General features: G+C 42.6%; 1 protein-coding gene across 5 annotated transcripts in view; it reads left to right on the forward strand.

Moving 5' to 3' along the window:
• The first annotated feature begins 3,130 nt into the window (after positions 1-3,130).
• The window catches only part of il15 (interleukin 15), a 45,311-nt gene continuing 24,794 nt past the window's right edge, over positions 3,131-23,647 (forward strand). For 3 of the 5 annotated variants that reach the window (XM_060926507.1, XM_060926509.1, XM_060926510.1), the window contains exon 1: positions 3,136-3,486. In XM_060926507.1, coding sequence (XP_060782490.1) covers positions 3,391-3,486 — 96 coding nt within the window. In that variant the 5' untranslated portion in view covers positions 3,136-3,390. Of the gene's footprint in view, positions 3,487-23,647 lie in introns of all 5 variants that reach the window. The other 2 variants (XR_009655089.1, XR_009655090.1) reach the window with 2 other exon arrangements.

Here is a 23,647-nt window from a genome sequence, read left to right on the forward strand (position 1 = left end):
GAACTAATGAACTATTAGTATATAAGTTTACTTGTGGTAATACAAAATAAAAAAAATACTAGTTGTATACTCAAAGTTTACTTCTCTTAGACTTAAAGTCTACAAGTGGACTAAAATGAACTTGAAGTATACTTCTTTTTGAGAAGGGGAGGTAAGGGTTAGGGCTATAAAGCTAATAGTATACCTCGAAGGTTAATTGTGGTATACTTCAAAACTAAAACATGGACTAGATGTATATAACCAGTAACTAATAGTATATTTCCAATATACTTTAAAGTATACTTTTATAAACTAAAAAGTGGACTAGATGTACAACCCCGATTCCAAAAAAGTTGGGACAAAGTACAAATTGTAAATAAAAACGGAATGCAATAATTTACAAATCTCAAAAACGGATATTGTATTCACAATAGAACATAGACAACATATCAAATGTCAAAAGTGAGACATTTTGAAATTTCATGCCAAATATTGGCTCATTTGAAATTTCATGACAGCAACACATCTCAAAAAAGTTGGGACAGGGGCAATAAGAGGCTGGAAAAGTTAAAGGTACAAAAAAGGAACAGCTGGAGGACCAAATTGCAACTCATTAGGTCAATTGGCAATAGGTCATTAACATGACTGGGTATAAAAAGAGCATCTTGGAGTGGCAGCGGCTCTCAGAAGTAAAGATGGGAAGAGGATCACCAATCCCCCTAATTCTGCGCCGACAAATAGTGGAGCAATATCAGAAAGGAGTTCGACAGTGTAAAATTGCAAAGAGTTTGAACATATCATCATCTACAGTGCATAATATCATCAAAAGATTCAGAGAATCTGGAAGAATCTCTGTGCGTAAGGGTCAAGGCCGGAAAACCATACTGGGTGCCCGTGATCTTCGGGCCCTTAGACGGCACTGCATCACATACAGGCATGCTTCTGTATTGGAAATCACAAAATGGGCTCAGGAATATTTCCAGAGAACATTATCTGTGAACACAATTCACTGTGCCATCCGCCGTTGCCAGCTAAAACTCTATAGTTCAAAGAAGAAGCCGCATCTAAACATGATCCAGAAACGCAGACGTCTTCTCTGGGCCAAGGCTCATTTAAAATGGACTGTGGCAAAGGGGAAAACTGTTCTGTGGTCAGACGAATCAAAATTTGAAGTTCTTTATGGAAATCAGGGACGCCGTGTCATTCGGACTAAAGAGGAGAAGGACGACCCAAGTTGTTATCGGCGCTCAGTTCAGAAGCCTGCATCTCTGATGGTATGGGGTTGCATTAGTCCGTGTGGCATTAGTCTGGCTAACGCAACTTCAAAGCTCTGCGAGCATTGGTCTGGCATAGATAATAAGCCCAACCGTTTCCCAAAGCGCGTGGTTGACCCGCCTCCCTGAAATGCCTCAGTTTGCTACTGGTCGAAGCCAGAAAAGGCTGTGACGAAGCTTAAACCAATCACATCACTCTTTCCTCTGACTTATGTGACGCGACGAGGCTAACTGGTAGATTAAACTCTTACCGAAGCCGGTCGGGAGCAAGGCGAAAACGTCCTTCCTTTCAATAAATACCTCCAGGGCTGCTCTTTGCTCCGTTTTCAATGAGAACTTCCCGTTGAATGCTTTCAATACAGCATCTACCGCTGTGTCAAAGGCTTGCCGCTGCTCCATGTTCGTAATGTTTCTAGTGAATGAAGCGCTTCCGGCATAGATTCTGTAAACAATCTATGGCTTCCGGTCGCAGTTCTACTACGTCACTGCCTTGAACACGCCTCTACCCAGGGCCGTTGGAGATGCTCAAAGTTGATTGGCTCCCGATTTTTCGGGAGCTTGGAAGAGCTGGAGATAGCTTGCCTTGCCAGACTAAGTTCGCAACAGCCCCCCGTGTTGCGTCACACTTTGGATGGACGGGCCCAGGCTATGTGGCATGGGCAGCTTACACATCTGGAAAGACACCATCAATGCTGAAAGGTATATCCAGGTTCTAGAGCAACATATTATGCTCCCATCCAGACGATGTCTCTTTCAGGGAAGACCTTGCATTTTCCAACATGACAATGCCAAACCACATACTGCATCAATTACAGCATCATGGCTGCGTAGAAGAAGGGTCTGGGTATTGAACTGGCCAGCCTGCAGTCCAGATCTTTCACCCATGGAGTCCCCAGTCTGAGCACCTCTCAGTACCTCTCCCAGGGACTCCAAGAAGGCTGGATACTCTATACTGCTATTCGGCCCATAGGCACAAACAACAGCAAGAGCCCTCTCCCCAGTCTGAAGGCGCAGAGAGGCGACCCTCTCGTTCACTGGGGTAAACTCCAACACATGGCGGCTGAGCCGGGGAGCTATAAGCAAGCCTACACCAGCCCGCCACCGCTCACCATAGGCGACTCCAGAGAAGTGGAGAGTCCAGCCCCTCTCGAGGAGCTGGGTTCCAGAGCCCAAGCTGTGCGTGGAAGTGAGCCCGACTATCTCTAGCCGGTACCTCTCAACCTCCTGCACAAGCTCAGGCTCTTTCCCCCCCAGTGAAGTGACATTCCATGTCCCAACAGCTAGCTGCTGTGTTCAGGGATCAGGTCGTCGAGGCCCCTGCCTTCGACTGCCGCCCAATCCACACTGCACCGGCCCCCTACGGCTACCTCTGTGGGTGGTGAACCCACAGGAGGTCGGGCCCACGTCACCGCTTCGGGCTGAGCCCGGCCGGGCCCCGTGGGCAAAGGCCCGGCCACCAAGCGCTCGCCTGGCTCCAGGGTGGGGCCCTGGCTGCGCCATACCGGGCGATGTCACAGTCCTTGATCGATTATTCTCCATAAGGGTTTTGGTGAACTGCTCTTGGTCTGGCCTGTCACCTAGGACCTGTCTGCCTTGGGAGACCCTAACAGGGGCGTAATGCCCCCGACAACATAGCTCCTAGGATCATTCAAGCACACAAACCCCTCCACCACAATAAGGTGGCAGTTCTAGCAGGGGCATGATAGTAAATTGCACACAGTAGCTTATTGATTGCACATGATCATGACGACAATAACAGGAAAAGTGTTGCATGTTAAACAAAAGAAGCAATTAAGAGAAAGTGGGCAAGCCTGCTCGGATATTTTCTCCACCCCTGAGAGCGCGTTTCCTCTTGACAGTTCAGCCAAATGGAGCGCTCCTGGGTTATGTGACGACTGTGCGAAGTGAAAGCTATGATGCAGCAGATTGAGGGAGGGTTGAATTCCTGAGGTGTTTAAGTGGAAGTGTGCAGCCCAGATGTGCTCGCACTGGGTATGTGATGCGTTTAGGCGACCGTGTGCGCGCGCAGGCTACCGTACTTTACGCACGCCGTGAGCAGGATATGGGAGCGGAATGATCTGCGGCTCGGACCCGATCTGGGACTTGGACATGATGAGAACATGTGAAGCGGAATTGCATGGCCTTGGTAGACATCGCGCCGATGAGCTTCCTTCTTCTCTTCCTCATTTTGATCTCAGGATTTGGGAATAAACCCAAAAAGCATAAATCAAAGGTAGGGGCAAAAACACACACACACAAAAAAAATCCTCAATTAATCCATTTGGCACACAGCTGGATCTGTAGGCTATGTGAGGATTTCTCCTGCACATACTGTCCTACAGCTCTGCCACATGACTTTAGTGGTGCGACTGGAGGGAACTGGAAATACCATTGTTATAAATAGAGCTCGACTGATGGCTTATGCAATATTAATGACTATTTTTATTTCATTATCTAAAACATATATGAGTTTCACCCCGAATGCATGCAATACCCATAGAGCATTTGAACTGATCTAAAGTTTAAACTCTAGCCTAGAGTGCGTTTTAATCCTTATCCTTAAGTGAACTCAGATTACTCAGTGTGACGAATAAATAAATAAATAAATAAATAAATTGCAGCGAATAGAGCTAAAAAAAGTGACGCATGTTTATTTTTTTTTCTATTTGAGAACACTTTCAGTTTCAGAATTGGCTCAGATGTGGGCGTGGCGAAAAATCAACTCCGAACCCTGTCATTGGTACTTTGGTTGTCATGGTGACGTTGCTTTGGAGGACTTGCACTGTTGGTTCAAAAAAATAGTTTGAACTAAAGAAGTGTAGGCATACTTCTGAGAAGGAGAAGAACAATTTTCGTATTTATCTCATATACGGTACCAGTCAAAAGTTTGGAAACACCTTCAAATTCGATGTTTTTATTTTTTTCCTACATTACTGAACTCATTGAAACTATGAAATAACAAATGGAATTACAACCCCGATTCCAAAAAAGTTGGGACAAAGTACAAATTGTAAATAAAAACGGAATGCAATGATGTGGAAGTTTCAAAATTCCATATTTTATTCAGAATAGAACATAGATGACATATCAAATGTTTAAACTGAGAAAATGTATCATTTAAAGAGAAAAATTAGGTGATTTTAAATTTCATGACAACAACACATCTCAAAAAAGTTGAGACAAGGCCATGTTTCCCACTGTGAGACATCCCCTTTTCTCTTTACAACAGTCTGTAAACATCTGGGGACTGAGGAGACAAGCTGCTCAAGTTTAGGGATAGGAATGTTAACCCATTCTTGTCTAATGTAGGATTCTAGTTGCTCAACTGTCTTAGGTCTTTTTTGTCGTATCTTCCGTTTTATGATGCGCCAAATGTTTTCTATGGGTGAAAGATCTGGACTGCAGGCTGGCCAGTTCAGTACCCGGACCCTTCTTCTACGCAGCCATGATGCTGTAATTGATGCAGTATGTGGTTTGGCATTGTCATGTTGGAAAATGCAAGGTCTTCCCTGAAAGAGACGTCGTCTGGATGGGAGCATATGTTGCTCTAGAACCTGGATATACCTTTCAGCATTGATGGTGTCTTTCCAGATGTGTAAGCTGCCCATGCCACATGCACTAATGCAACCCCATACCATCAGAGATGCAGGCTTCTGAACTGAGCGCTGATAACAACTTGGGTCGTCCTTCTCCTCTTTAGTCCGAATGACACGGCGTCCCTGATTTCCATAAAGAACTTCAAATTTTGATTCGTCTGACCACAGAACAGTTTTCCACTTTGCCACAGTCCATTTTAAATGAGCGTTGGCCCAGAGAAGATGTCTGCGCTTCTGGATCATGTTTAGATGCGGCTTCTTCTTTGAACTATAGAGTTTTAGCTGGCAACGGCGGATGGCACGGTGAATTGTGTTCACAGATAATGTTCTCTGGAAATATTCCTGAGCCCATTTTGTGATTTCCAATACAGAAGCATGCCTGTGTGTGATGCAGTGCCGTCTAAGGGCCCGAAGATCACGGGCACCCAGTATGGTTTTCCAGCCTTGACCCTTACGCACAGAGATTCTTCCAGGTTCTCTGAATCTTTTGATGATATTATGCACTGTAGATGATGATATGTTCAAACTCTTTGCAATTTTACACTGTCAAACTCCTTTCTGATATTGCTCCACTATTTGTCAGCGCAGAATTAGGTGGATTGGTGATCCTCTTCCCATCTTTACTTCTGAGAGCCGCTGCCACTCCAAGATGCTCTTTTTATACCCAGTCATGTTTATGACCTATTGCCAATTGACCTAATGAGTTGCAATTTGGTCCTCCAGTTGTTCCTTTTTTGTACCTTTAACTTTTCCAGCCTCTTATTGCCCCTGTCCCAACTTTTTTGAGATGTGTTGCTGTCATGAAATTTCAAATGAGCCAATATTTGGCATAAAATTTCAAAATGTCTCACTTTCGACATTTGATATGTTGTCTATGTTCTATTGTGAATACAATATCAGTTTCTGAGATTTGTAAATTATTGCATTCCGTTTTTATTTACAATTTGTACTTTGTCCCAACTTTTTTGGAATCAGTGTTGTATATTTATGGGATGGTTGGCAATTCTAGCTATGATATGACACCCTTGGAGTAGAGAAGGTTAAGGGCCTTGCTCAAGGGCCCAACAGTGGCACCTTGAACCCCCAACTTTCTGATTAGTAACCCAGAGTCTTAATTGTTGAGCCACCAATTCCCTATTATGCAGCTGATCACAATTGGGGGAAGGCATGGCCTAATGGTTAAAGAAGCAGCAGCTTTGGGACCAAAAGGTTGCTGATTCGATTCCCTGGACCAGCAGGAATGGGTGAAGTGTCTTTGAGCAAGGCACCTAACCCGTAACTGCTCTCCAGGCTGCTCTGGGTATGTTGTATGTCGCTCTGGATAAGAGCATCTCCTAAATGCCTGTAATGTAAAGGCTTACAGATCTGAATTTGTGTCAGTATGTTACTGTCTTACTCCTAATATATGGCATACATTTGTGATAAGAATTTGAACCACTCCCTCAGAGAAAAAGGGACTACACTGTACCATTAATATGCATCTAATTTGGATAAACCTGGAAGTAAGTTATAATGTACATCGAGGCAGTCATTATTGCGAATTAAACCCTGACAGGGTGATCCTTGTGGATTATTACACGGCTTATTACTTATCTGGTAATAATCAGACTTAATAATAAGGCTTATTAGTGCCTACTACACAGCTGCTCACTCAAGAAATCAGTAATTTGAGACAAAATATTGATTTAAAAATGATTTTATTGCTTCGGCTAATGGCATGGTCCATAGCAGCTGTCTGTTATACAAAGGAACAGTGTGTTATACAGAAATAACATACTGTAACTGACCAATCAGATTTGAGTATTCAACAAAGCTGTGTTATAATAAAGATACAACATCCATAATTGGGCAGTAATTATTTAAATTACTTAAAGCTTGAAAAGTACATTACAGACACCTTTCTAAGTAAAATATTAAGGGTGTTTGAACAAGAATAATTGATTTTCATGTAGCAACAAGAATTAACACAACAAGAAAGTACTACTAAGATGAGTTTGGGTATCCATCCATTCATTATCTGTAACCGCTTATCCTGTGCAGGGTTGCGGGCAAGCTGGAGCCTATCCCAGCTGGCTATGGGTGAGAGGCGGGGTACACCCTGGACAAGTCGTCAGATCATCACAGGGCTAACACATAGAGACAATCAATCATTCACATTCGTATTCACACCTACGGTCAATTTAGAGCCACCGATTAGCCTAACCTGCATGTCTTTGGACTGTGGGGGAAACCGGAGCACCCGGAGGAAACCCACACAGACACAGGGAGAACCTGCAAACTCCACACAGAAAAGCCCCCATCCGCCACTGGGCTCGAACCCAGAAACTTCTTGCTGTGAGGCGACAGTGCTAACCATTACACCACCATGCCACCCGAGTTTGGGTATCCAGATAATCAAATAACCACACACACGTCTGTGTATTATATACCATATACTGTATAATATATATTATATGTTTGACAAAGTCTAGACCCAAAATGATTAGACTGGTACCAAAATCCAGAATTGTGACACCCAAAGGCATTTTTGAGACAAAGTCGGCAAAGAGTCTTATCTTGTCAATTTGGGTGTGCCGAATTCAAATCTGCAATATGCCGAGCTCTATCTGAAACGCCCTCCACTCACTCATAGCCTTTTTGAAGGCACTTGTCTGGTCTAGAGTATATGTTTTGAAATGTATGAATTGTAATGAAAGATTCAAAGATTTCAGTAAAGTTCATTTATTCCCAAAACAAGCATACTTTTTTTTTTTCTTGAAACAAGATGAACCGCATTTGACAAATGTCCAAATGTACTTACTTGTTTTAAAAAAACTTGTTTTATTTTCAAAGCTGCTCCAAATAATAGACTGGTACCAAAATTCAAAAAAGTGCTTATTTAAGGAGTTAAAGGCATTTTTGAGACAAAGTCGGCAAACAGTCTTATTTTGTCAATTTGGGTGTGCCGAATTCAAATCTGCAATATGCCGAGCTCTATCTGACCTCTGTTGACCTCTAGAGGTCATTGAACTTTGGGCCTGTAAACGTCTCAGCTGAACCCAGTTTCTCAGCTTTCTAAGGAATGAAATGTACTAAAATGATTAATGAAGTTAGCAAATGGCCTTGTTTGTTAAATGTTTGGGTGCTGAATTCATTTTTCATTTGTAAAACAACATATGACCTCTGATAACCTCAAGGTCATTAAACTTGGCCTATAGGCCTATGCATTTAACATCATTTTAAAACTGACTTTACTCCCCCAAAAAGAATATGAACAGACAAAAAACAAATAGAAAGGAACAAATACAACATTAAATGCCAGTCCATGTACATGTGACTTACTTTTCACAATGAGAATGCCTAGGCGATCACCTTACATAACATTGCATTACGTTTAGCGGTTATTGTTTATACAAAGCTACTGAAAAAAGGACAGATTCAGCAGCATACAAAATGTGGGGGCATACAGGGTATACAGGTTAATCAGGGTTAGTATATATGAGAGTTTTTTTCTTTGTTGTTTGTTTTTTGTTTCGTTTTGTTTTAAACAAGGTAAAGCCTTTACAAAAAACAAACAACAAAGAAAAAAACTCATATATACTAACCCTGATTAACCTGTATACCCTGTATGCCCCCACATTTTGTATGCTGCTGAATCTGTCCTTTTTTCAGTAGCTTTGTATAAACAATAACCGCTAAACGTAATGCAATGTTATGTAAGGTGATCGCCTAGGCATTCTCATTGTGAAAAGTAAGTCACATGTACATGGACTGGCATTTAATGTTGTATTTGTTCCTTTCTATTTGTTTTTTGTCTGTTCATATTCTTTTTGGGGGAGTAAAGTCAGTTTAAAAATGCCGTTAAATGCATAGGCTGTTTGCCGACTTTGTCTCAAAAATGCCTTTAACTCCTTAAATAAGCACTTTTTTGAATTTCGGTACCAGTCTAGATGTAAAGTTGTAAAGAGGATTAAGAAAGTCAAACATCAATAAAAATCAGTCAGCATAAAAATATTTTCAGTAAAATACTAATTAATCAGTAATAATGCTCATACCACGAGGTGAAAATGTGAATTGAATTGCATTTAATCTAAACCTGAAAGGACCCTTAAATTTAGTTGTGTATTTAAGTACCTTTACTGAATTTTTAAAATTCAGTAAATATACTTGTAATTTTAAAGGCCCTGTCCCACAATACCGATAACGATATCTATAAATCGGTCCCCTGCAGTGGTTGGTGCTTACACCAGACCGATAATGATACCTAGCCCAGGCCTGGGTTTATCCGTATCGCTAAGGTTTGCTTCTGGAGTGATTTTTTCAGGCCTGGACCTGATCCGATAAAACATCTGACCAATCAGGTCATTGTTATTATTTACATGTGATGTTGTCCAAGCACATGCTATTTTTCCCCGGGCATCTTTGTACATCCTTGTTGCATCATGAAGTCATGGAATACAGATTCATGGAAAATCTCATCTCATTATCTCTAGCCGCTTTATCCTGTTCTACAGGGTCGCAGGCAAGCTGGAGCCTATCCCAGCTGACTACGGGTGAAAGGCGGGGTACACCCTGGACAAGTCGCCAGGTCATCACAGGGCTGACACATAGACACAGACAACCATTCACACTCACATTCACACCTACGGTCAATTTAGAGTCACCAGTTAACCTAACCTGCATGTCTTTGGACTGTGGGGGAAACCGGAGCACCTGGAGGAAACCCACGCGGACATGGGGAGAACATGCAAACTCCGCACAGAAAGGCCCTCGCCGGCCACGGGGCTCGAACCCGGACCTTCTTGCTGTGAGGCGACAGCGCTAACCACTACACCATTGTGCCGCTCTTTTCCATGAAATATCAATAGTAAATTAATAAACATATAAATGCAGGTAAGATATTTGAATAATGAACTTCGGCAGTCCAAGCATTTAATTATTTTAGACTTCTTAATTTTTTATCCGTGATGCATCATCTGTATGAAATCGGTAACCAATCTGTAATATACTGAAACGTCCGTGACCAATCCATAAATTATTAGCATCCGTATTAAAATCCGTAACTACTCCGTATTTTGTATCCTTTTTTTATTGTATTTCCATAGTCTGTGACCTATCCGTATTATATCAACCACTGGAGTGTGTACATGGGTTGTTTTGAAGTCCAAGCTGTACAGTATGACCTTGAATAATGTGCTACTACTTGGAAAAAACTTCCATGACTATTCCTAAATTGCATGCATTTATTTCCCTGAGTGTCAGGACCAACTGGGATTATAGTTGGGATTATAGTTGTGGTGTGACTGCTCCAGACTGGAACTAAATTCAGGCACAGGGATAGTCAGAGTTGTGTTTATAGGTATAGTTAGAGTTATTGGTGTTGTGGGACTGGGCCCCAAGACCCTCGATTGGTATTCTTAAAAGTAGTTGTGACTTTAAGTACATTTAAATGTTAAACTTCATAACTTGAAGTGACATTTAAGTGACATTCTTTTTAACGGCATTTCATTATTTGTAAGAAGTCATGGAAAGTCACTTAAAGTTACACTATAAGAATTCTTAAAAGTTATAAGTAAACACATTTCAAACACTTTTAGGATACTTTAAGAACATCTTAAAGCTGTTAATTTGTCTAGTGAATGCTAACTTGAATAACGACAACGAAGGATACAAAACGTTTAACTTTACTGGAGCACTTCGAACACGTACATTACAGGCATAGCTCTACTAAACGACTGCCCACACTTAGACCACGCATGCGCAGTTACACTTAACAAACTCCCCCTTTTTCTTTAAAGAAAAAAACATAGTTCTAAATTTCAACTGAACTGTTAAATAAGCAAAACTAAACATAAACAATTCCTTGAATTGCATCAGTCCCTTTGGGATATTAAGTCCTCTCATCCTTCAGCAGGACAAGTGCTGATGCTCCTTTCTTGGTCAAGCAGTCAGTGAGCTGTTCTTCGCTAGCTGACCACATGATGTGTTGAATGATTCCAGATTGAATGAGCTCCTTGATATTGCTGATCTCAAGACGCAGTCTCTTCTCAGTAACTGATTTGGTGGACTTGACAGCATCAAGCAGTGAGTGATTGTCAGTCACACATACAATGGGTAGACCTCTCTGCGTGCAGTCACCTACAGTAAGTTCTGAGTACAGTGTAGCTAAGAATATGGCATTGTCAACGCCATCTGCAAGAGCTAAAGTCTCTCTGGCTAAAATGCTTCTGACCACCCTTCTGACTCTTCTTGATTGCCAGCAAATAGGTGAGAATTTGCCATTTTCTCCCATGAGCAGGATTAGATGTCCACCCTGAGTACCACCGTCTGGAAGGTTGCCCATTGAAGATTCACTAAACGCTACTAGCTTTAAGGAGCTATCTTTACCTAAGTACTGAAACTTCAAGGTCACTTTATCAGATTTTAATTTCCTGATCAGTTTGTTTGCATGGGCGGCATGGTGGTGTAGTGGTTAGCGCTGTCGCCTCACAGCAAGAAGGTCCGGGTTCGAGCCCTGTGGCCGGCGAGGGCCTTTCTGTGTGGAGTTTGCATGTTGTCCGCGTGGGTTTCCTCCGGGTGCTCCGGTTTCCCCCACAGTCCAAAGACATGCAGCTTAGGTTAACTGGTGACTCTAAATTGACCGTAGGTGTGAATGTGAGTGTGAATGGTTGTCTGTGTCTATGTGTCAGCCCTGTGATGACCTGGCGACTTGTCCAGGGTGTACCCCGCCTTTCGCCCATAGTCAGCTGGGATAGGCTCCAGCTTGCCTGCGACCCTGTAGAAGGATAAAGTGGCTAGAGATGATGAGATGAGTTTGTTTGCAGAGTCTGAACAGTTGCATTTTTTGTACTGGAAGCCAAGATGGATACATCGCACATTATATCAGGCCATGTTTGTCTTGCAACCCATAGAATTTGGCCAATCTTTGACCTCAGCATGTCAATTTCTTTGTCTGCTAGTGAAGCCTCTCGCTGAGTAGGTCTAACTGGAGACACTGAAATGGGTTGCAGATTATGTATGTAATTACTCTGTTTTACCTGTATCTCGTCATTCAAAGAGTTGAACTCTATTCCGATGTAGTTGAAGGTGTTGTGCTCTTCTCGTCCTACATGGAAAGCTGCTTTCAAGCGTGGTATGACTGTTGAGGAGAACATTTCTGAACCTCCCCAAATAAAATCATCCACATGGCAAGCGAGGACTCCCATTACTTTACAGGAATCGTCCAGCCAGTAGAAGACTGCTGGGTCAACTTGTGACAGGACAGCTCCCAATTCGTACATGGTGTCGTTCACTTTATTGTACCAATAAAGAGACGCGTCTGCTAGTCCATAAACACACTTCTTCAGTCTCCACAGAATTCCTTGGCTCTGAGCCTCTGGTGGTGGGCGTATGTACATATTTCGTGTCAATTCTTTTCCTTGTAGAAAGGCTGCTTTAATGTCCACAGAATTCACTTGCCATTTCCTTTGACAAATGATAGCCATGGTCATTCTTAGAGACTCGGAGGTACATGTAGGGGAGTCCTTGGGGAGTGCCTGTCTGTTTAATTCCTCAAAGCCTCTAGCAACTAGCCTAGTTTTAGGTGTAACACCATCAGGAGTATCTTTAAGTGTACACACCCACCGTGTTGAGATGCATTTTTGACCCTCATCTTTCACCACTTCAAAGACTTCATTACTTTTCCAGTTACACAGTTCAGTTTGCTTAGCAGAATGAAAAACATCATCATTCATCAGAAGAATGTCATCTTGATAACTGTCTGTGCACAGGTCAGCATGCTCAGATGGAGCCATATGTACATTGTCCATCTGACTCAGATTGACTGACCCTGTAGTACCAGCAACTTCTTCTGGTCCACTGCACTGCATGTTAAACCAGTCTTTGTTTTTTCCAGTGGCCTTTCCTGCATGGCCAAGAATCTTTCCGGTTATTGTTTGTCCACTTTCTCTGTCTGTATATGTCACTACTTGCCCATTTTTCACTTGCAGATTTCCAGCATTTGTGACAATTTCTGTTTGTAATGTCTCAGTTTGTGTACATGTATCCTGATCAGACTGATGTGAATGAAGAGAAGCCTCACCGTTGTCATTCACGATTGGTAAGTCATCATCTGTGGTCATCTCCTCCACACTTTCTGTGTCACAGTCTTCACAACTGGGTCCAGAGTGTGGCAACACCACTTGGCCTTCGGCTTCCACCTGCTGAGTTTCTACATCTTCCTGCACAGTCTGCTGAGTATCGACCTTTCTCAGTCTGGAGTGATGTACGGTACACGGACATAGGTACCACCGTGTCTCACAAAAAACACGACCCTGTCTTGGCCAATGACAACACCTGGACCTTTCCATTCTGTGTAATCAACACGTTTGTAGTACACTTTGTCCCCAGTTTCATATTTTTCATCATTCAGACGGAGTTGCTTGCGAATAGCTCGTCGGATCCTCTCAGAGCATTCTGCCTCTGTGAAGGCTTGCCTTGCAGCATGTAAAGTTTCAACGTGCTTAGCCATCCAGGTGTTTGTTGTAGTGTTTTCAAGGGCTGGTGGCTTATTGGTCAAGACTGATGGCATATTTGGATTTTGGCCGAACACAAGTTGGTATGGGCTGTAGCCGTGCACATTGTGCATTGAGTTCTTTGCCATCAAAGCCCAATCCAGAGCCATTCCCCAACTGTATCCATTGTCCTTTTTAATTTTCAACAAGATTTCAGTGAGGGTTTGGTTGTGTCTTTCCAAAAGCCCATTACTCCATGGACTGTAAGCTGCAGTAGTCTTGAGTTCAATGTTGAATTTTTCAGCCATATCCCTCATTTCTTCGTTGTTAAACTCACCTCCATTGTCACTGAATAGTCTTTGAGGAGGACCATGTACACTTATCCAGCAATGAATGAGATGCTTTACAATCTCTGTAGGCTTCTTGGTTGTGACAATAGCCCCCGCACTAAAGCGCGTAAAGTGATCGATGGCATGCAGATACCACACTCCCGGTCCTAGCTCATGCAAATCCACAACAACTGTCTCATTGTAGGTTGAGGCCATGGCAAACCCACAGCAGGTTTTGGCTTTGGCCTGCTGTGTCTAATGCATGTTTCACATTTACTAACAATGTTTTTGAGGGTTGCAAGGCATTCATCATCATGGTTACCTGCAGAGTCCAGAAGTCTTCTCAGTTTCTCTACTGAGGCATGTCCAAATTGTTTATGAAGTTTTAGAAGAGTCCTCTGTTTTTCTTGCTTGGTTATATTTCCAGTCACAGTCAGAATTTCCTCTTCATCATGGATCTCACCTCCTATTGGGTTATCCTCAGTTCTGATGTTCACGCAATAGTGGCCTGAAGAGGTTAACTCAAGTTTCACTGGCTGTTTGAACATTGTGGCTTTATCATGCTCAATGTCTAATGCAGCACCTGCTCTTTTTAGCAATGCTTTACTTAAGAGCAATGGGATGTCTACAGGGACAACTTCAGTTTCAATATGACATCTAGTTCGACCTATCACAGCTGGAATCTTCACACTCTTCATTGAATGGACAACTTTGCCATCACCAAACCAAAATGCTCTTGCACTGTCTTTGGTCTGTAAATTAGCTAACTCACTCTGTTGTAATCCACTTACATAGTAATCAAGCCATTTTTCTCCATACACTGTTCTGGTGCAGGCTGTGTCAAGGACAGCTGATCCCAAAGCCTCCACCATGAAGATTTCAGAGTCAGACAAGTCCTTTGAATACAAAGTAATGTTGCACTCATCAACATCTTGTGACAACTGCTCAACAGCCTCTGTTAATTTTGCCTGTTCATTTTTGTGAGGGCAATCCTTTGCCCAGTGAAAAGTGCTTTGACAGACAGCACAACATGATCTTCTTCTGAATTTGTCTAATGGATTTGAGCCTGGCATAGCACTTTGGGAATTTGGTCTGGCATCACGTTTCCCTGCAAATCGCGTGTAGTATGCACAGTCCGGATCATTCGACTCACTAGCTCCACCCGATGATGAATTATCTCCAAAGATTCTCTTCAAGCTTGATTTCATGCAACTGAACGTGAGGTCCGAGCAAGCGGTAAGTGCTAATTGTTTATCTTTAACACAGAGTCCTGCTGTATCAAGCAGCTTAAACGCTAACACAGCATCTGGAAGCTTCACTTTTAACTTACTCATTTTGTTGTAGATCTGTTCGAATTCAATGATATAATCCAGAATCGACACAGTCCTTTCTCTTTTGATGTTGTCGAACTCCGTGTAAGCATTGTACTGACGGTCTTTTTCCTCTTTCAAAAACACAGTGTCCAGTTTGCGCAAAAGCGTTTCCAGTCCATTGTCTTTGTTCAAATCCGCCGTGGCCATCTCCAGGGCTGCGTTCCTCACTGTCCCTGTTAGCGACAATGCAACCGCTAGCCCCTGTTTCTTCTTATCCAGTTCGGTAACTAGCTTCCAAATTTCAGTCTCATTCTTCCAACTTTCATACGACTTTTTCTCATCAAACGGAGGTGGCACTTTGTAGCTGTTTGACGCCATCCTCTGCTACCAATGTTAACTCGAACAACAACAACGAAGGATACAAAACGTTTAACTTTACTGGAGCACTACGAACACATACATTACAGGCATAGCTCTACTAAACAACTGCCCTCGCTTAGACCACGCATGCGCTGTTACACTTAACAGTGAACATAACAGAATACTGATCTCCAGGAGCAGAGTTTGGATGGAAATAAAAGATGCCAAACAAATCAAAGTGTCACTGGACCAACAATCAATAATCAGACTAAATCCATATCAATGCCCATGGCTTTGGAATGGGATGTTCAACAAGCACATGAGGGTGTGATGATCAAGTGTTTACGACATCATATTTTGGCCATATAGTGTGAATGTAATCACCTTCCCAATATTTCAAATATGCACCGTCTTATATCTCGTCTCGTCTCGTCTTCTTCCGCTTTATCCAGGACCGGGTCGCGGAGGCAGCAGTCTAAGCATGGAAGCCCAAATTTCCCTTTCCCCAGACACCTCGGCCAGCTCCTCGGGAAGAACACCAAGGCGTTCCCAGGCCAGCCGAGAGACATAGTCCCTCCAGCGTGTCCTGGGTCTTCCCTGGGGCCTCCTCCCGGGGGGACATGCCTGGAACACCTCCCCAGGGAGGCGTCCAGGAGGCATCCGAAAAAGATGCCCGAGCCACCTCAGCTGATTCCTCTCGATGTGGAGGAGCAGCGGCTGTACTCCGAGCTCCTCCTGAGTGACTGTGCTTCTCACCCTATCTCTAAGGGAGCGCCCAGCCACCCTGCGAAGAAAACTCATTTCGGCTGCTTGTATCCGCGATCTTGTTCTTTCAGTCATTACCTAAAGCTCATGACCATAGGTGAGAGTCGGAACGTAGATCGACCGGTAAATTGAGAGCTTCACCTTTTGTCTCAGCTCCTTCTTCACCACGACGGACCGGTAAAGCGACCGCATCACTGCGGAGGCTGCACCAATCCACCTGTTGATCTCATGCTCCATCCTTCCCTCACTCGTGAACAAGATCCCGAGATACTTAAACTCCTCCACTTGAGGCAGGACTTCTCCACCAACCTGAAGAGGGCAAGCCACCCTTTTCCGGTTGAGAACCATGGCCTCGGACTTGGAGGTGCTGATTCTCATCCCAGCCACTTCACACTCGACTGCAAACTGCCCCAGTGCATGCTGGAGGTCCTGGTTTGAAGAAGCCAACAGGACAACATCATCTGCAAAAAGCAGAGATGAAATCCTGTGGTTCCCAAACAGGATTCCTTCCGGCCCCTGGCTGCGCCTAGAAATTCTGTCCATAAAAATTATGAACAGAACCGGTGACAAAGGGCAGCCCTGCTGGAGTCCAACATGCACCGGGAACAGGTCTGACTTACTGCTGGCAATGTGAACCAGACTCTTGCTCCATTCATACAGGGACCGGACAGCCCTTAGCAAAGGGCCCCGAACCCCATACTCCCGAAGCACCCCCCACAGAATACCACGGGGGACACGGTCGAATGCCTTCTCCAGATCCACAAAGCACATGTGGACTGGTTGGGCAAACTCCCATGAACCCTCGAGCACCCTATGAAGGGTATAGAGCTGGTCCAGTGTTCTGCGACCAGGACGAAAACCACATTGTTCCTCCTGGATCCGAGGTTCGACTATCGGTCGAATTCTCCTCTCGTCGCCCGGTATGGCGCAGCCGGGGCCCCACCCTGGAGCCAAGCCCGGGGTTGGGGCTCGCATGAGAGCGCTTGGTGGCTGGGCCTTTGCCCATGGGGCCCGGCCGGGCTCAGCCCGAAGAGGTGACGTGGGCCCGACCTCCTGTGGGTTCACCACCCCCAGAGGTAGCAGTAGGGGGCTGGTGCAGTGTGGATTGGGTGGCAGTCGAAGGCAGGGGCCTTGACAACCTGATCCCCGGACACAGTGGCTAGCTGTTGGGACCGTCTTATATGTATGGAATTAAACATGACACGCTGTTTTTGGAAAACAATCAAGAACAGGGTGGTGTGAAGTGGCCCAATGCAAAGCAGAGTGACTCTTACTACCCCAAACCTCACCAACATTTATAATTTTATAATAATTTTATACATTTACAGATTACGCTGAAACAAATTAGTTCCTGTTTTCACTTACATAAAAATCTATAAACAGTCATTCCCTATCCTTCTTTGTGTCAGTAAACCTGCTGAGAACAATCAAACTACAAATAAACATGGACACTTTGAACTACATTCCCCAAGAACCACAATGCCCTCTGTCACCAGACTATGGATGACAGCTGCCACTCAGCTTCCTAATTACCTCTCTCCCTACTTAAGCCACTCATTCATTCAACTCCAATGTGAAGTATTGTTCTGCTGTATTGAGTTCATAACAAGCCTTGTATTTTCAGACTTCTGCTACTCTAGTTTGTTTACGTGCTCTGTCTTGCCTCTACTATGTTGCTTGCCAATCATCTGGCCCTTGCTAGTTTCCTGACTTCACTTCCTGTCTCATGTCTTGGCTTTATCTATGGTTTGCAGCCTGCTCTCCTCTGTACATACATCCATAAGTGCCTGCATCCTGATACATTGGAAATTAAAAAGACTGAACTTAATAAGGGGAAGCCATGGCTTAATGGTTAGAGAAGCAGCTTTGGGACCAAAAGGTTGCTGGTTCGAGTCCCTGGACCAGCAGGAATAGCTGAAGTGCCCTTGACCAAGGCATCTAACCCCCAACTGTTCCCCAGGCTACTCTAGGTATCTTGTATGTTGCTCTGGATAAGAGCGTTTGCTAAATGCCTGAAATGTAATGAAATATGTGCAGTTTTTCATGTTATCAGGAAAAGGTTACAGGTACACAATATATGCACCTCACCATGCTACTGTATTAAACGTACATTCACGCCAACTACTGCACAGAACTTTATAAATGATCTCCCAGAGTTATCAACTTTGATTGGGTCACTGTCAGCCCCTGCAGAACTTGATCAGGCAACTGGATGCTTAGAGTCAACGTTCCACCATACTTAGATAATGTAGCTCCTCTTAAAAGGAAAATGGTCAGAGACAAAAAATTAGCACCCGGGTATAATGATGACACTCGCACTTTAAAACAGACCACTCGAAAACTGGAACGTAAATGGCATCAAACAAAATTGGTAGCATTCAAATTAGCGTGGAAGGAGAGCTTCCTGAAGTATAGAAAAGCTCTTAGTGCTGCTAGATCAACATATCTCTCCTCCCTAATAGAAGATACCAAAAATAATCCTAGATTCCTATTTAATACTGTAGCAAAATTAACCAGGAATAAGTCCACTATAGACACATGCACACCTGCAGTATGTAGTAGCAACGACTTCATGAATTTTTTTAATGACAAAATTGAGAATATCCGACAAAAAATTCAAACTACTAATTTAAGGTCAGACAATGTAAGTGACCCTGTAGTTAATAATATAACTGTATCAGATCAGCAATTAGAATCTTTTACTCCCCTTAGAGAAATGTAATTACTTTAATTAATATCCGCATCAAAAGCCTCAACTTGTGTACTAGATCCCTTACCTACACGTCTATTCAAATGGATAATACCTGAAGTAATTGAACCGCTTCTAGAAATAATAAATTCTTCTCTTAGAATTTGCGATGTCCCCAAATCCTTTAAACTAGCAGTTATCAAACCCCTGATTAAAAACCCTGACTTTGATCCCTGTCAGCTGTCCAATTATTGGCCAATATCAAACCTCCCCTTTATCTCCAAGATCCTTGAAAAAGCTGTGGCACAGCAGTTATGCTCATATTTACATAGGAATAACATCCATGAAATGTATCAGTCAGGATTTAGACCTCATCATAGCACAGAAACAGCTCTGGTTAAAGTAGTAAACGACCTACTGTTGGTGTCTGATCAGGGCTGTCTCGCTGCTTGTGTTGCTTGACCTTAGTGCAGCATTTGATACCATTGATCATTCCATTCTTCTGGATAGACTAGAAAATGTTGTGGGAGTTAAGGGAACGGCCCTCTCCTTGCTCAGCTCTTATTTAACTGGTCGCTATCAGTATGTTGATGTAAATGGTGATATTTCGAGACATACTGAGGTAAAGTTTGGTGTTCCACAAGGTTCTGTCTTGGGTCCACTGCTTTTTTCTTTGTATATGTTACCTCTGGGTGATATTATTTGTAAACATTGTATTAGTTTCCACTGTTATGCTGATGACACACAGTTGTATGTTTCTGCAAAACCTGATGAGAGACACCAGCTTAATAGAATTGAGGAATGTGTGAAGGACATGAGACACTGGATGCTTATTAACTTCCTTCTGCTTAACTCTGACAAGACTGAAGTACTTGTACTAGGACCACATGCAGCTAGAAGTAAGTTTTCTGATTACACAGTAACTCTGGATGGCTTTTCTGTTTCTTCATGTGCAGCAGTAAAAGACCTCAGAGTGATCATTGACCCCAGTCTTTCATTCGAAACTCACATTGATAACATCACCCGGATAGCATTCTTTCATCTCAGAAATACTGCTAAGATAAGAAATTTAATGTCACTACATGACGTGGAAAAACTAGTTCATGCTTTCGTTACCTCCAGGTTGGATTATTGTAATGCCTTACTGTCTGGATGTTCCAAAAAGTGCATAAACAAGCTCCAGTTAGTTCAAAATGCAGCAGCAAGAGTCCTTACTAGAACTAGAAAATATGACCCCATCACCCCTGTCTTATCCACACTGCATTGGCTCCCAATCAAATTTCGTATTGTTTATAAAATACTACTATTGACCTTTAAAGCACTGAATGGTCTCGCACCACAGTACCTGAGTGAACTTCTGGTCCTCTATGATCCGCCATGGCTACTTAGATCAAAAGGTGCAGGCTATCTGCTGGTACCTCGTATAGTGAAGGGGTCATCAGGGGGCAGAGACTTTTCTTACAAAGCCCCACAGTTATGGAACAGCCTTCCAAGTAGTGTTCGGGAATCAGACACAGTCTCAGCGTTTAAGTCTAGGCTGAAAATACATCTGTTTAGTCAAGCCTTGTGTTAATGGTGTTTATGAGGTAAAGGTGTAGATCTGGAGGGTCCTCAGACAGAGTGTTTGGTAAACTGGGATGTATGGATGCTGTCAGTCCCCCACTTGCTTGCTCACTCGAGTTTGTTGACGGTGTAGTGGCCGGTTACTTTATGTCCCAGGGCTCCCTCATGCCTGTGTTACCTTCTGGCTCTCCCCTTTTAGTTATGCTCTCATAGTTAGTTGCCGGAGTCCCTGCTTGTACTCAGTGCAATATGTATACTGTTCCTACTTATTCAGATGACATTGGGCATACCTAACAACCTGTTTTTTCTCTCTCTCCCCCCAAATCTGTCCCTCTGAGTTACATGTCGGTCCTGGGATCAAGATGCTGACCTCCTCTGCTCCTCAGACCTGCCTGATCCATCCTGGTGCCCTGTCAGGGCTCGACATTAACGGTTGTCCACTTGTCCAGGACAAGTGATACTGTATGTCGGACAAGTTCATCGTCTCAGTAACTTGTCCGATTGGACAAGTGCCAAAATACGCCGATATTTGGGTTACATATCAAATTTATCAGTTTATTCACATGGTTTCCGAAGCATTTCACTCGACATATTGTTTTGGTGAATCGCCGGATGTTTCTATTCGGAAAGAGCAATGTGCGCATGTGCAATATTCCACCTGCGAAACCAGCCAATACCGCTTCGTGTATTTGAGCTGAAAAGTAAACGGTCGTTTATGATTGGTTTTAATCGTGTCATACACGTGGATTTGTTGACATTTCTGTTGGCGGGATCATTATTCAACTGTATATTTACGTTGAGTGTGTGGTAATTTCCAAATCTTTGAATTGTCTGGGCTTGGAATGTGTGCCTGCATGCGTGTGGATTGACAGGGAGTGAGGTAGGAGTGGGGAAAGTTATCTATGAAATACCAAGCTGTCAAATGGCTGCTAATTAGGTTACTGGCTGTATTAATTAACTAATTAGTAACGGGAGTTTAGGGATTTGAAACATAGGGCTCTATAATTTAGATATAATTATGGATTATTTGAAATTATTAATTATCCTTTTTTTGACCATTAAATACCATACAGGAGCCACACTGAATAATTAGAGAACAGTTAATCAGTGGAGGATATATATTCAAAGTTAATAATTTAAAAATGAAAATATAATTTTTTAATTTTCTGGTTTTCAATTTCTCATAAATTAATGAATGATGGAGTCCAATTTTTTAGTTTGGAAACACGCAGAACTCAAGGGTTGATAGATGAAGATGAATAGAAACTTTATTTGTATCCATTCATCTGTGAGTCAATAGAGGTGTGGAGGTTTTCATAACAAGATACAGTGGTGCTTGAAAGTTTGTGAACCCTTTAGAATTTTCTACATTTCTGCATAAATATGACCTAAAACATGATCAGATTTTCACACAAGTCCTAAAAGTAGATAAAGAGAACCCAGTTAAACAAATGAGACAAAAATATTATACTTGGTCATTTATTTATTGAGGAAAATTATCCAATAGTACATATCTGCGAGTGGCAAAAGTATGTGAACCTTTGCTTTCAGTATCTGGTGTGACCCCCTTGTGCAGCAATAACTGCAACTAAACATTTCCGGTAACTGTTGATCAGTCCTGCACACCGGCTTGGAGGAATTTTAGCCCATTCCTCTGTACAGAACAGCTTCAACTCTGGGATGTTGGTGGGTTTCCTCACATGAACTGCTCGCTTCAGGTCCTTCCACAACATTTCGATTGGATTAAGGTCAGGACTTTGACTTGGCCATTCCAAAACATTAACTTTATTCTTCTTTAACCATTCTTTGGTAGAACGACTTGTGTGCTTAGGGTCGTTGTCTTGCTGCATGACCCACCTTCTCTTGAGATTCAGTTCATGGACAGATGTCCTGACATTTTCATTTAGAATTCACTGGTATAATTCAGAATTCATTGTTCCATCAATGATGGCAAGCCGTCCTGGCCCAGATGCAGCAAAACAGGCCCAAACCATGATACTACCACCACCATGTTTCACGGATGGGATAAGGTTCTTATGCTGAAATGCGGTGTTTTCCTTTCTCCAAACATAATGCTTCTCATTTAAACCAAAAAGTTCTATTTTGGTCTCATCTGTCCACAAAACATTTTTCCAATAGCCTTCTGGCTTGTCAGCGTGATCTTTAGCAAACTGCAGATGAGCAGCAATGTTCTTTTTGGAGATCAGTGGCTTTCTCCTTGCAGCTCTGCCATGCACACCATTGTTGTTCAGTGTTCTCCTGATGGTGGACTCATGAACATTAACATTAGCCAATGTGAGAGAGGCCTTTAGTTGCTGAGAAGTTACCCTGGGGTCCTTTGTGAACTTGCCGACTATTACATACCTTGCTCTTGTAGTGATCTTGGTTGGTCGATCACTCCTGGGGAGGGTAACAATGGTCTTGAATTTCCTCCATTTGTACATAATCTGTCTGACTGTGGATTGGTGGAGTCCAAACTCTTTAGAGATGGTTTTGTAACCTTTTCCAGCCTGATGAGCATCAACAACGCTTTGTCTGAGGTCCTCAGAAATCTCCTTTGTTCGTGCCATGATACACTTCCACAAACATGTGTTGTGAAGATCAGACTTTGATAGATCCCTGTTCTTCAAATAAAACAGGGTGCCCACTCACACCTGATTGTCATCCCATTGATTGAAAACACCTGACTCTAATTTCACCTTCAAATTAACTGCTAATCCTAGAGGTTCACATACTTTTGCCACTCACAGATATGTAATATTGGATCATTTTCCTCAATAAATAAATGACCAAGTATAATATTTTTGTCTCATTTGTTTAAGTGGGTTCTCTTTATCTACTTTTAGGACTTGTGTGAAAATCTGATGTTGTTTTAGGTCATATTTATGCAGAAATATAGAAAATTCTAAAGGGTTCACAAACTTTCAAGCACCACTGTATATTATCTTGTCATTTGATAACTAGATTTCAGTGTATAATAATCAGTGATTTACAGTATTAATCAGTCAATTTTGTTATCAGTTGTTTTTATTTGTAGCATTGTTGTTATTTGTTTCTCTTGTCCAAACTAGTGATATCTCAAGTCATAAATTTTATGATAATGTTACTTTGTGATATTTGTTACTGAACTGCAGAGTACTGATCTGTGTGTATATAATGGTTAGTGTTTCTGGATCTCATAGTATAGTTATTTTGTTCTTAAAATTTTATGTTCATAATTTCTACTTTATTGGAATATATTGCTTCTGAACTTCAGCATAATAATTGCTGAATTATGGTATCAGTCAGTCTGTTTTACTTTTTTTTTG

Source organism: Neoarius graeffei, chromosome 7 (assembly GCF_027579695.1).
Source record: "Neoarius graeffei isolate fNeoGra1 chromosome 7, fNeoGra1.pri, whole genome shotgun sequence".
Lineage (NCBI taxonomy): Eukaryota > Metazoa > Chordata > Actinopteri > Siluriformes > Ariidae > Neoarius > Neoarius graeffei.